At 39.6% G+C, this 12,937-nt stretch overlaps 1 protein-coding gene across 2 annotated transcripts in view; it reads left to right on the top strand.

Annotated features, from left to right (window-relative positions):
• TNPO1 (transportin 1) overlaps positions 1–7,653 on the top strand; it is a 163,996-nt gene extending 156,343 nt beyond the window's left edge. The window contains exons 20-24 of one of the 2 annotated variants that reach the window (XM_075325207.1): positions 2,223–2,298; positions 3,176–3,275; positions 4,896–4,970; positions 5,561–5,704; positions 6,185–7,653. In XM_075325207.1, the coding sequence (XP_075181322.1) occupies positions 2,223–2,298; positions 3,176–3,275; positions 4,896–4,970; positions 5,561–5,668 (359 nt within the window). In that variant the 3' untranslated portion in view covers positions 5,669–5,704; positions 6,185–7,653. Of the gene's footprint in view, positions 1–2,222; positions 2,299–3,175; positions 3,276–4,895; positions 4,971–5,560; positions 5,705–6,184 lie in introns of those variants that run through there. The other variant, XM_075325216.1, reaches the window with a different exon arrangement.
• The last annotated feature ends 5,284 nt before the right edge of the window (positions 7,654–12,937 follow it).

The following is a 12,937-nucleotide window of genomic DNA, read 5'->3' as shown; positions in this document are numbered from 1 at the left end:
GAAAACTAAATTTAGTTGGCTAGTGTGAATAGGACACTGAATATAGTCCAAACTGTTCAATATGATCATTCCTACACAGGCCAATATACTGCCAAAAGTGATGGCTTATTTTTGGAAAAATTGTCTGAAAACCCGACAGTCTTTCACAAACACCTGGAACGAGCATTCTTGGGAATGTTTGCAGATTACGGGACAGTCTAAATGGGCTAGTGAGCCCCATGCTCGATAGCCGATAGTTCACCTTGTGCCTCTGTAATGTTTCTTTGTAAAATGTCGTATTAATACAGTAATGCACAAATACATGCCACATGAAATCAGTTATCCAGGAGTTTAAGTAAAAAGTTCTCCATTTGAAATCCGCATTGCGAAAAAAATTAGGGATTCTGATCAGAAAGGTCACCAGATACTCATCCATATTGTTGCAATTGAAGTGGTCAAATCTTGATGGATCCCCTAAACATCTAACTATATTTCCAGTGGTCTGCCTCATATTCCAACTGCTGATTCTCTTGCCAATTTCCACTAGACCTTTCCATATTCTCTAATTGCCATGTGCACATACCTTTTATTTCTTGTCTGGTCTCCTAGATTCCGCATGGGCCTACATAGGCTTTGTGTGGTAACTTGTGCATTATGCTGTCCACAATCCTTAGAGTAATTGTTGTTTTTAATTTTTATTTCATAAATCAATAGGGCACGTGAAAATAAGCAACTTTGTAATCTATCAGACACATCGGCTTCTTTCTCTGCCAGAACTGATCAGTTATTATCTAAATTCTCAATGCTGAGGTAAAATCTGTATTCAGTGAAGACTTTCCCATTACTGAGATAGATGGCAGCTGTTACTGATGAAATACTATGTATCTAGAAGAGGGATGAGGGGGTGGAGCTCTTCCACCCACCCTGGCTCGGCTCTCTTCCACCCACCCTGGCTCGGCTCTCTTCCACCCACCCTGGCTCGGCTCTCTTCCACCCACCCACCCTGGCTCGGCTCTCTTCCACCCACCCACCCTGGCTCGGCTCTCTTCCACCCACCCACCCTGGCTCGGCTCTCTTCCATGGCTCGGCTCTCTTCCATGGCTCGGCTCTCTTCCATGGCTCGGCTCTCTTCCATGGCTCGGCTCTCTTCCATGGCTCGGCTCTCTTCCATGGCTCGGCTCTCTTCCATGGCTCGGCTCTCTTCCATGGCTCGGCTCTCTTCCATGGCTCGGCTCTCTTCCATGGCTCGGCTCTCTTCCATGGCTCGGCTCACTTCCAAAAGGCTCGGCTCACTTCCAAAAGGCTCGGCTCACTTCCATAGGCTCGGCCCACTTCCACCCACCCACCTGGCTCGGCTCACTTCCAAAAGGCTCGGCTCACTTCCACCCACCCACCTGGCTCGGCTCACTTCCAAAAGGCTCGGCTCACTTCCATAGGCTCGGCCCACTTCCACCCACCCACCTGGCTCGGCTCACTTCCAAAAGGCTCGGCTCACTTCCATAGGCTCGGCCCACTTCCACCCACCCACCCTGGCTCGGCTCGCTGCCTCTAGTCATAGAATCTTATCAGTAACCACTGCCATCTCCTATCTCAGTAATGGGAAAGTCTTCACTGAATACAGATTTTACCTCTAGAATTGAGAATTTTTATAATGACTGATCAATTATGGCAGAGAAAGAAGCAGATTTGCCTAAGAAATATTAGAGTTGCTTATTTTCATGTGTACTATTAAGAAATAAAAATTAAAACTACTGTTATGATTAAAGTACCTGGGTGCGGATTACACCAATATTGCACAATAATTCCACCTTGACATTGTTCATTAGTGATTTGCATTTTTTTTTTTCTTTACAAAATACCTAAATTTAGCTTTTTAACAAACAAAAAAATATTTTCCAAGAAATAAGATTGCAGTCCTTCTATTTGACCAGAGAGTGAAGGCTTTAAGTTTTAGGTGTGTTCTTGTTTTTCTTTCCTTTTTCTCCCTGCCCTCCTTTCTTCACCCCTCCACTCCTCTTCCGCCCTTACTCCCTTCTGACAGTTATGCCATATGTCACTCCCTCTGCGGAGGCGGTGCTCATAGACAACACTAGTGATATCTTATGTTTATTATCATACACAGATTCTGTTTTCTGTTTCTGAGTTATTTGTTGTTTTTTTTCTTTATTTTTTCTCCTCCCCCCTCATTTGCTCATGTCTTGGTTGGCGTTTGGTGGTGTATAACCGTGATTGCGTTGCCTTAGCAATAACAATTGGTCGTCTTGGTTACGTTTGTCCTCAAGAGGTGGCCCCCATGCTACAGCAGTTTATAAGACCCTGGTGTGTATTCTTCAATCTTTTTTTACATTCATTTCTCCATGTTTTCTTTACAGTTCACATTTTTAGACTTTTATTTTATTTTTTTGTTTTTATTTTTTGTCAGTTATTACACAATCCTTAGTCATCGTCAAACATGTGACTAATCTTGTCCTATATTTTTGTCATTTTATTTATTGATGATTTTTTTTTTTTTTTCTATTTCTTCCAAGCATTGTCATATACAAGTCTTATCATTTCTGTTGTGGCTAACGACTAATTGATGCATGGGAGCATGGGATAAGATTGTCACATGCTTGCTGTGTTTTTAAAGCTTGTTTATAAAGTTTACCCATCGCCGGTGCAGATCGGAGGCGGCCTTTTTTTTTTTTTATATATCCTATGTTTACCGGTGACTACGCTGAGACATGACGACATCATGCCTCAGTAATGCCTAGATATCCATAGAAGCGTCCACAAACGGCCGCCTCCGCTGCGTGTGAGCAATAGGTACACGGAGAGGGCATCAATGAAGGTTTTCAGACCTGCTGCATGCACATCCCATGCCAATGTGTTACATCCCACACTAGACTGGTAACACTGGCACCAATGTCTCAGCAAATCATGGTCACACTTTAGAAGGGTTAGCTTCCAAAAGGCTTTATATATATTTTTTATATATTTTTTTCTTTTAAGACATGGTTGAAATTTTAGATTTGCAATGAATCGTGAAGGGTTAGATCTTTCCATTTTCTCCAGTAACGTTAGATGTTACGTTGGAAGTGCAGATTCAGTGTCTATAGTGCAGCCCTAAACTTAGGTGATAACTCTGTACTGCCCAGCTCATCTCAGTGTCCTCTACAGCTTCCGTAGAATAAATAAGGTGTGCTGTTATTTGTAGGTGTACTTCATTACGAAACATCCGAGACAATGAGGAGAAAGATTCTGCTTTCCGTGGAATTTGTACGATGATTACTGTAAATCCTGGAGGTGTAGTTCAGGTAAGAGTCTTCCAATCTTTACTAGACCTGTCATAGGGGTATTCTGGAGCCGCCGGCGTCTGCACTGGAGGTCAGGTCTAAAGACTGATTGCATCACCATTATCCAGTTCTCCATCTCCCCCCAATATGGTGCACAGGAACATGAAGTGGGCCCAGCTTCTATGGCAGTATACTCCTCAATAAAGCGATCGTTCGGCACGCGATACCCCATGAAAATCCTATTTATTCAGGAGAACTTGCACACGCCAATATTAACAATGTCACAGTTTTTCAAGCAACTAAACACCCTGTTAGCTATTTGTACTCGCTATGCTGTTAGTGAGTACTGTCCGCTACTCGCATATTCGTTACAAGTAGCGGGCACAATATAAGTCAATGGGAAATACTAAGTAGCGAGTAACTCGAAAGTCGTACTATTTGCTACTCAAACGAAAAGTACAGCTTTTGGGTTACTTGCTACTTAAGAGTATTTCCCGTTGACCTAAATTGCGCCCACTACTCGTAACGAATATGCGAGTATCGGACAGTACTCAATAACAGCATGGTGAGTACGAATAGTTAACTACTCGCTCAACACTAGTCAAAACCTTTTTATCTGTCCACATAGGCATATGAGGGCTTGTTTTGTGTCTTGAGTTGACATTTTATTGGTAACCTTTTGAGGTAGGTACGATGATTTGATCGCCTCTGATTGCAATTTTAATGCAGTGTCACTGATGGCTTTCACAGGAGTAAAGTCATGATGGGCACAGAGGTCTTAAACACATCCCCGGCTGTCATGGCATCACATTGACGCCTTGCAAACGCTTCTACGCCAGCATGCATTAAATGCAACTGTCACAGATTGACAGCAACATTTGCTAGGTTAACAGCCGTGGGCTGTTAGAGGCAGATGATGGCTGACAATAAGAGCCATAATCTGCCTGGAAAAATGCAGGCTCGCAAGCCGAGCCTGTGTTGAAGTCGGAGATCTGGCAAATGACAAATGTACGTCATATGGCAAAGGGATTAAAACTGGGTATGATCGAATACCTCAAATATTCGGCTTCGCGAATGTTTTCCGACTACCTTGCCGCTATTCAATGCGCAATGTACGTCTATGGGCAGCCTGAATAGTTGTTGTTCGGGTTTCCCATAGACTTACATTGCGCATCGAATAGTCGAATAGCAGCGAGGTCTTCAGAAAATATTCGCGAAGCCGAATAATCGAAGTATTCGATCATCCCTAATTAAAACCACTTTTCTAATGATCAGGGCACAACCTGCTAATCGCATAGTTGTGTGTGCAGTTGTTATTGGTGATGAACACCTCTAATGTGGGAGTGGTCACGGTCATCCCTATTATTTCAAAGTCGCTAATTAGGAATGAACATTAGCAGGCGGCCATTTATCTGAAGAGTCGCCAGGTGTTACTGCTTTTCCCCTGTAAGCTGCTCCGCAGGGGGAACACATGGTTCTCTTGGCAAAAACGGTCTGTGATCCTGTGGGGAACTTATTCCTAATTCATTCATGATTACGCCTGAGACACTGCCATATAAAAGCCCTCTTTCATCGCTTGCTTTCATATTGCTATTGTTTAGCGGTAATTGGTCTTTTCATTCATTGTATTTTCATTTTCAGGATTTTATTTTTTTCTGTGATGCTGTTGCATCTTGGATTAATCCAAAGGAAGACCTCCGGGACATGTTTTGTAAGGTAGAGATTTTTTATTTTGCACAGCCCCTATAATTTTGCTTATGTTCAGTTAAAATTATTGGTATGTAGCTTCTTTATGGTCCTCCCACCACCCTCAACATCAGTGACTATTCACTGTGAGACGGACGGTCCTTCAAGGAAACAAAAGTATACAGGCAGGACTGCATGGGACCACAGCTGATTCTTTGTGTGAAGTAAAACATTAACATCTGTTCAACAATGTTGTACCTCAAAGCTGTGTTGTGATCAGACCATGTCCCTGTATGATCAGACACTGTCATTACACAGTACGTAGCAGAGACACATGTATAAGATTTATCTTCGCACAGGAATAAAAAAATAAATAAATTATATACACTCACATATACATTGTGTGTGTGTACATATTTAACATCATATATTTAATCTCTCTAGATATTACGCACATACACCTATACCTATTGCGGAACTTATGTTTCCAAGATCTATTCATTAAATTGAACTTTGTTCTTAATAAAACCTACAAGTAAATGTGTTTGCAGAATTGCCTGTTAACATTTTGTAAGATGAAAATGGCTTCAATCAGCCCAAATTGTTTATCGTCTTTGTAGATCCTTCATGGATTTAAAAACCAAGTAGGGGAAGAGAATTGGAGACGCTTCTCGGACCAGTTTCCGCCTCCCCTTAAGGAACGCCTTGCAGCTTACTATGGAGTTTAACCTAGATGTGCTCTAGCTGCAGTCTCAACATTAGGGGTAAGTAGCCAAGATGACCTTGTATAAATGCAGCTGGTTCTTGGCTTCTCCTGGTGTAATTTTGGCTGCACGCTACTTTCATTGTCATTTCTTGGGTTGCTCGTATGTCTCACCAATGGTGTGCTTAAACAAGTAGAAAATCTGTAAGTGAGTTGTGTAGGGACAGTTGTTTCTAATTTTTCTCCTGTGTAAATTACATTGCTGACAACATGCTCATTTGTTGTGTGATCGGATCGCTTTTTATCGGCAACATATCACTCGGTGTAAATAGGGAAAGTTCTGTCCATGCTGTATGGGAAGAGAACAGTTATTAGAGATTTTGGGCCTCCGCATTTGCTAGTCGGCCAGTAAACGAGTGACTTGTAGTAGTGTACGCTTGGTAAGATGTATTGACAGGCTGAATATACTAGGCCTAGATACACCATAAGAATTGTCTGATAAACTATGATGTTAACCTGATGTTTCTTTTGTTTCCCATAGGTCCTTCAGTCTGGGAGACAGCGGGGGAGCCTCTGCACCCAGGGAAAAGCTACCCTATTGTAGGGGGGAAGGGCAAACCAGTAGGGAACACAGTACAATCCCAAAGCCTACTGGGAGGGGCGGGAGGGAGGTGTTGCCGTCACTGTATTAAGTCGATGTCGGGAAACGTTTAAACGTCTGGAGCCTATGTGGGTGGAAACATGTCTCCTTAACAATTCTGCACTGGATGTGAAGAAGCAAATTCTAATCGCCAAACAGCACATTCTGGTATACGGGGAATAGTACTTCAAACGAGTACCTTAAAATTGGACTCTAAAGGGGGTGGAGGAAGAGGAAAATAATTTTTGCACATTTGATGAAATCTTCAGAATGGGGTTATAGCAGTAAATTGCGTATATTTTAAAGCAAAAGGGTTGCCTAACTATCCCACTAATTGGGAGTTCTGTGTTTGCATGTTAATGAAGACATAACTAGATGAAGTTGGCGAAGTTAAACACAGCTTGCTACGTGTGTTAAGTGCAGGTAATTGCAATTGCACTTCAGATGCCTGTGACATAAATTAAGATCTGCATAAAATTGACATCCACCAAAATGCCACATTTTAGTATTTTTTTTTTTTTAAGGATTATTTATTTTTTTTTTCTCTTTAGGAGGGTGGAGTAACTAGTAAAAAGAATCTCCTTATTTTTAGTTTACTATAAATCTTTAATATAAGTATATATTTTTTTAAGAGTCACTCCTTTGCTGAATGTTAATTTGCAGGGTTTATTTGGCAGCAGAAACGAAAATCTATAAAACCAAGGCATTCTGATTCAGAACTTTGAGATCGCGAAGTGCTTTGCACCTTAGTGCAGTGTCATAAGGAATCTCCTTGTTTAGGGGTCTGCAGTTCAGGATTCGTTATAGTGGTTAAAATTAATACATTTAGTGAGTTAAGTAGCATGCTTGTATCACACATTAAAGCTAGGCCAACACGTACCTATATGCGCCAGGACTTTTTTTTTTTTTTTGTTTACAAATGAAATATGCATTAATTGTCTGTTTTTTAGGTTTCTTGGGTATAATTTAAGGATATCTTACTTTTTAAGTGCTGCAGAGTACGGTTAGACCTTAGCCCTTAACCTGTCAATTGGGCCTGCCACACTGTATCGCAAGCCTGTCTGATGGAAAGAGGTCTAAAGCAAAGCAAAATGGCTATCTCCAGCATCTGACAATTTAGAGAAACAAAGATGTATTGTATCACAATGTGGAAACTGATCTACATGTGGAAAACCTTGTTGCCTCCGTGCTGTCAGTGTGGTGTGCTTTTTGCATGGTTAAATACTAGTGATTACTACAAGTTCTGTGGAGTAAGATCAGTCCGAGGGATGCATCTGTGTTAGGTGGCGCATTTTTGAAAACTGTAGACATCGAGGTAATTGCTATATTCCACTAGTGATTTTCACTTCAATGTATTACCCCTTTTTTTTCCTCCTTTTTTTTTTTTTTTTTTTTTTTTTTTTTTTTTTTTTTATTTAAAGCATGATCATTTACCATTGAGTTCATATAAGCAGGGTATCTGCTCTATTGGCGCATGTTGGTGGCCCTTTGTACCCTAAGCAGATACATTGGGGTGCAAATTAAATGGCATCAGAATGAAAGATGGGTTCTGTTTCCCCTTTACTTTCTCCCCATTTCATTTTGTTCAGCTTTTTTGTTGCTTTTCTTCACTTGTATTCATGTGAATAAACCCTTATTAATTTAACCTTTTATTTTTCTTTCCATGTGTATTTTCTTATGTACTGTGAATGTGAACATTTTAACTGGCACTCTTAATGAAGGTGTCCGTGTAAAACTGCAAGTCTTTATTAATTCAGATTGCCTCAGTGGTATCCCATGATGATAAAGAAATCTCCTTTTAAAGACAATTCTTTTTAACTCTGCGGGTCAGAGTTAAACCCTACACGCTCCATTTTCTTAGAGCAGAATCTAGACGCTTGCAAGCAATGTTAAGCCATAACCATTTTTACTCTATTTCGTTCAATTCGTTTTGTGAATGAAACATTTGTAATCAATTTTGTATAGCAAGGAAAAAAATCCCTAATTTGCATGGTTTTATTTTATTTGAATAGTTGAGAAGTATTGCACTAAATTTTACATGGTAACAGGAGACAAAAGGACTGAAAATACTAAAAGCACTGTAAACGAATAATCCTAGGAAGTATATAATGCTGCTGCAGAAGTTTAGACAACCCCATCTTGTTTTTCTTTTACGCTCCCTTTTTAAGAATCATGATAGATATTAATTAGTGGAAAGTCACAAATATGGGCTCGGGTGGTTTTGTTTGTTTTTGTTTTTTGATATTTTTTTTTTTTTTACTTTTCACTTTCTCCATAGTAGTTTTAGAATATCCAAAACCTGAAAACAAATAATTACATATATATTTTCCAATTTAGAGCCTGTAATCTAGGTTGCTGTCGAATGACTTCACTTATTATTCACTCAATTTAGCATTTTCACCTCACTTAAGAGCATTCAAGTTGTTTCCATCTTGTTTCTATCTTTTTTTTTTTTTTCTTTCCTTGTTTCCATCTTTTTTCTTTAAACATTTTTTTTTGTTTTGTTTAGACATTCGATGCTTTTATAAATCATAAATTTTTAAGGTTTCTATGTATTAAAGTCAATTTAGTTTCTATAATAAATTTTCTCGTCAGCAAGCAAATGGTAAAATCTCGTGACTACATGGTCTCCTGGAAATCTGAGAATGAAAGTAATAATAAAACCATTCAAATTCAAACATTTATTTTGTAGGGGAAAGACGGGTTATGTCAGATATGTTTGACTTTTTTGTTTTTAAATTTTCTTTTCCAAAAAGCCATTTTTTTGACACTGTAATATCAATCTATCTGCTTTAATGGTCACAGGAGACAGGGTTGCCTTTATATTTTTTTTTTAGTTACTCATCAATAGTTCCTTGATTCTTGCATCATGGGATATATAAAACGTCTTACTATTGTGGTCTCGTCTTGACAGTTTTTGAATGTCAATGGAATGTTTATAGAATTGTGGGTCTTTGTCTTGTTACATTCCAGTGTTTCTGCCTCTTGGCATGCTAAAAGCACGGCTTACAATGTCTGTCTCTCACACTGAATAAAGTGCTGTTAGAGTGCTAAACTACAGAAATAGCCGCTGCTATGTGATGTAGATTCTCTACTTGAATATTTTTATGTTGTAGGAACCTCAGGAGGTCTGTGTTTACTGTTTTTATATCTACCTTCTTTCCTGTTTGAGCTTCCCTATGTAGAAGGACTCTAACCATGATCAAAAATAAACTGCCCATCAACCTAAGTTGGTAACAGAAAGCAAACTTTATCCAGTTAAATTATATGGTCACTCACTATAAACTGCTTTTGGGTTCACTTAGAAGTTAGTCAGAGAACATTACAGAATTTCAGGAACTCTCCATGACCGGTTGGGTGTGTTTTTTTGTTTTTGTTTGTTTTTTTTTTTTTTGGTTGGGTTTTTTCAATTTTTTTTTTTTTTTAGGTAACACAATTCCAACCACCCGCCACCCTTAAGTTCCAAGGGTACAGCACTTCATTTATAACTGTAATGCTATATTTCTAGCCAACACTTTTGTCTACTTGCACGGGTTTTAGGATGGCATTTGGGATTTGACGCGTACATGCTTGGATGCCATTAGATTGCTGGTGGATAACTCTTCCAGAAATATGCCCCACAGTAGAACACTATGCTACATATAGAGAGCGGAGAGAAGGGATGGTAAGTGTGGTCAAGATGAATCCAAAGTGAGCATTAATGTCAATCCCAAGAAACATTTCACTGCTGCCTGCGTGGACACTTTTTTTTTTTTTTTTTTTCTTTTTTCATTTGTTTTTGATTAAAAATCTTATACTCTTGAAATGCCATTTTTATTCACCCAAAGAGCTTTCATAAAGAATGTTAAGAGGGATAGCTGTAAATGGAATACACCGCATGAAAAACATGTGTTCATTTGTGTTGTGTTTTTCACAACAGTCACCATGTTCTTTCAATGCTTTATCTTCATGGAAAGTTTTTTTTTTTTTCTGTCATTTACAAACGTCTTGCGAAAAATGCCAGTACATGGTGCAAGTTTGACGAACTACATGTGCTTTGTTGACTGCCCGTTCTTAATCAATCTGTCTTTATTATGGGTGTCTAGGCTTGTCTGTTGTCACCTTTCGGATGGGGAATCACCATGTGACAGATTGAGAGTAGTAAGACAACGCCTTTGTGGTTTCTCGAACACTATTGAAACTCCTCCTAATCTATACTTTCTTCAATTGTCCCTGGTGGTGTGGTCAAAGGGCCGTACTACAGTCTTTAAGAGTAGCCATTAATCTTCTATATGTATCGGACTCTTTAACTGAGAACAGCTGGTTCTGAAGCATTGTCCAGGTGCCGTTTTAATGAATGTGACTGATCTCTAAATCGAAAGAATGTTTTATTGTCCTCTATAGAAATCTAGTCTTTCTCAGGAGCCTGAGGGCAAATTTGAGGACCACTCTCCTAAGGGGCTACTTTTTAAAGCACTATGTTTGGAATAGATAGCCATTAATAATCAAATCGTAACACTGTGACTAAAACAGTTGAACAGCCATGTGATAAAACAATCATAGTTATATTTTTCTAAAGCAATATGCACATGCGTAAAAAAAGGGAATGTCACTTCTCATTAGCACTTCCACAATCCTTTTGATATGGGCACATAACATGGTTGCATCTTTCTGCTGGCAACTTAGGTTGAGTGCATTACTCAATAAAAGCTTTATATCTGATTGTTTCCTTACCCTGAAAGATAAGTTTTACACTTCTATGCTCATGCAATTTTAACAGTCTAATACAGGCTCGTGTAACCTGTGGCTCTTCAGCATTGGGCTTGACAAGTTCATCAGCTGGACAGTCCAGTGTTGCCAGGGCATACTTAAGAAATGAAGTTCAGTTTTTGGAGAGCCACACGTTTCTTACCTCCAGTCTAATAAATTAAGCGATATTTCTCAAGTTTGCCTCTGCTTATTGAACTACACTTTAAATAGAAGAAAACTTATGGTTTTAGTTTTTGATAAGCTGCTGAATTTTAAACGTTTTTGGGGCCACCAAATATTTTGGATCATGCAGAGAATATATATATTGTACTGTAGTAATTTTGTATTTACATTTGTATGATGTGATAGATGTGAATGTTAATCACTGCTTGGCTGTGTTAATAAAGTTGTTTAAGTACATTGTGTTGTATTCTTATTTTATAAGATGATGTTGGGGTACTGATAAGTACTCGTGATGTCACAGGGTCTCACTTGTGCAAAGTATGACCTTGAATTGTATCTGACATGAGGTTACTTTTCTAGAAGCATCGGCTAGAGCGGGAACGCTTGAGGTTGGCCTCGGTTACTGTAAAGCACATAACCTCAATCCTGTATCAGTTTTATTCAATGGGTGGCGAGTTGGTAGAACTGTTATCCACCTAAACAAACGTTTTTGTTTACTTGTTAAAATAAAAAAAAATCCTTTTTTTTTTTTTGTTTCTGGCCAGTTAGTAGTTTTACGGAATTCCAGGTCGGTCCTTTAAAAAAAAAAAAAACAAAACTAAAGAGAAGGGCTACACACCAGTGACAGTGCAAGGGGAATAAATGTAAAGCAGAAACTGTGAATACTGACATGAAAAATACAATAGCTACATGTAAGAATTAAATTATGACAATCGAATCTGCATTACTGCCATGAACTTTAAGAATAAGGAGAAATTTAGCTATTGAATTGATCAATGCAGCAGAGCCCCAACACCTCGTCACTGTATTCTTACGTTTGGGTCCCTAGCTAGTGTGTGTCCTCTCTTGCAGTTAAAAAACTTAGTGTATGGGAAGCTGAGACCCAGGCTATATACATGTATAATGTGGACCAGCAATAGGTGTGGGTGGGGCCAGGTTCACAAATAGCCTACAAACCAATTAAAAAAAATAATGTCTGGAACACCATGCGAAATCTGAACTGGGTGCAAAAACGTAAAAAAAGTTCACTATATAAAGAGAAGGGCTGCACACCAGTGACAATGCAAGGGGAATACATATTTAGCCTTGGTTTCAGCTTCCCATACATGGTAATTTTTTTTTTTTTTTTTTTTGTTTTGGTTAGTTTTTTTTTTTTTTAACTGCATGAGAGGACACATATTAGCTAGGGACCCCAACGTAAGAGAATACCGTGACGAGGTCTTGGGGCTCTGTTGCATTGATCAATTCAATAGCTAAATTTCTTTATCGTTCCTTTGGGAGACCCAGACCTTGGGTCTCCCAGACCTTGGGTGTTAAGCTTCTGCCTCCGGAGGACACACAAAGTACTTCACTTAAAAGTGTAGCTCCTCCCTCTGAGCTTATACACCCCCTGGTGAGCCAGACCCAGCCAGTTTATCGCTTTGTGTTCAGGAGGCATACATCCACACATGCATTCTCATATGATTTTTTTTTCCTTTTTGCAATGAGATTGAAGAAGTGCGGGTCCACGTCTGGACCCACGGCATGTCCCTTCTCACCCCACTGTGTCGGCGGTGTTGTAAGGTTGATTTCCAAGGCTGGAGCCTTACATGCCGTGCTCCTTCACCATCCCTCCTGGGCTCTGGCTTGAAGTGGGAGCCAGCACGGTCTCCATGCCTGGCAGGAGACCGGTCTCCATCCGCAGCCCTTCAGGACCCTGCTGGACCGGAGCACTCATCCCCAGAGACCTGGCCCTGCATCTCA

Source organism: Anomaloglossus baeobatrachus, chromosome 1, assembly GCF_048569485.1.
Source record: "Anomaloglossus baeobatrachus isolate aAnoBae1 chromosome 1, aAnoBae1.hap1, whole genome shotgun sequence".
In the NCBI taxonomy this organism is placed as follows: domain Eukaryota; kingdom Metazoa; phylum Chordata; class Amphibia; order Anura; family Aromobatidae; genus Anomaloglossus; species Anomaloglossus baeobatrachus.
Note: the sequence above shows the minus strand (reverse complement) of the source record. Positions and strands in the feature narration are given on the sequence as shown.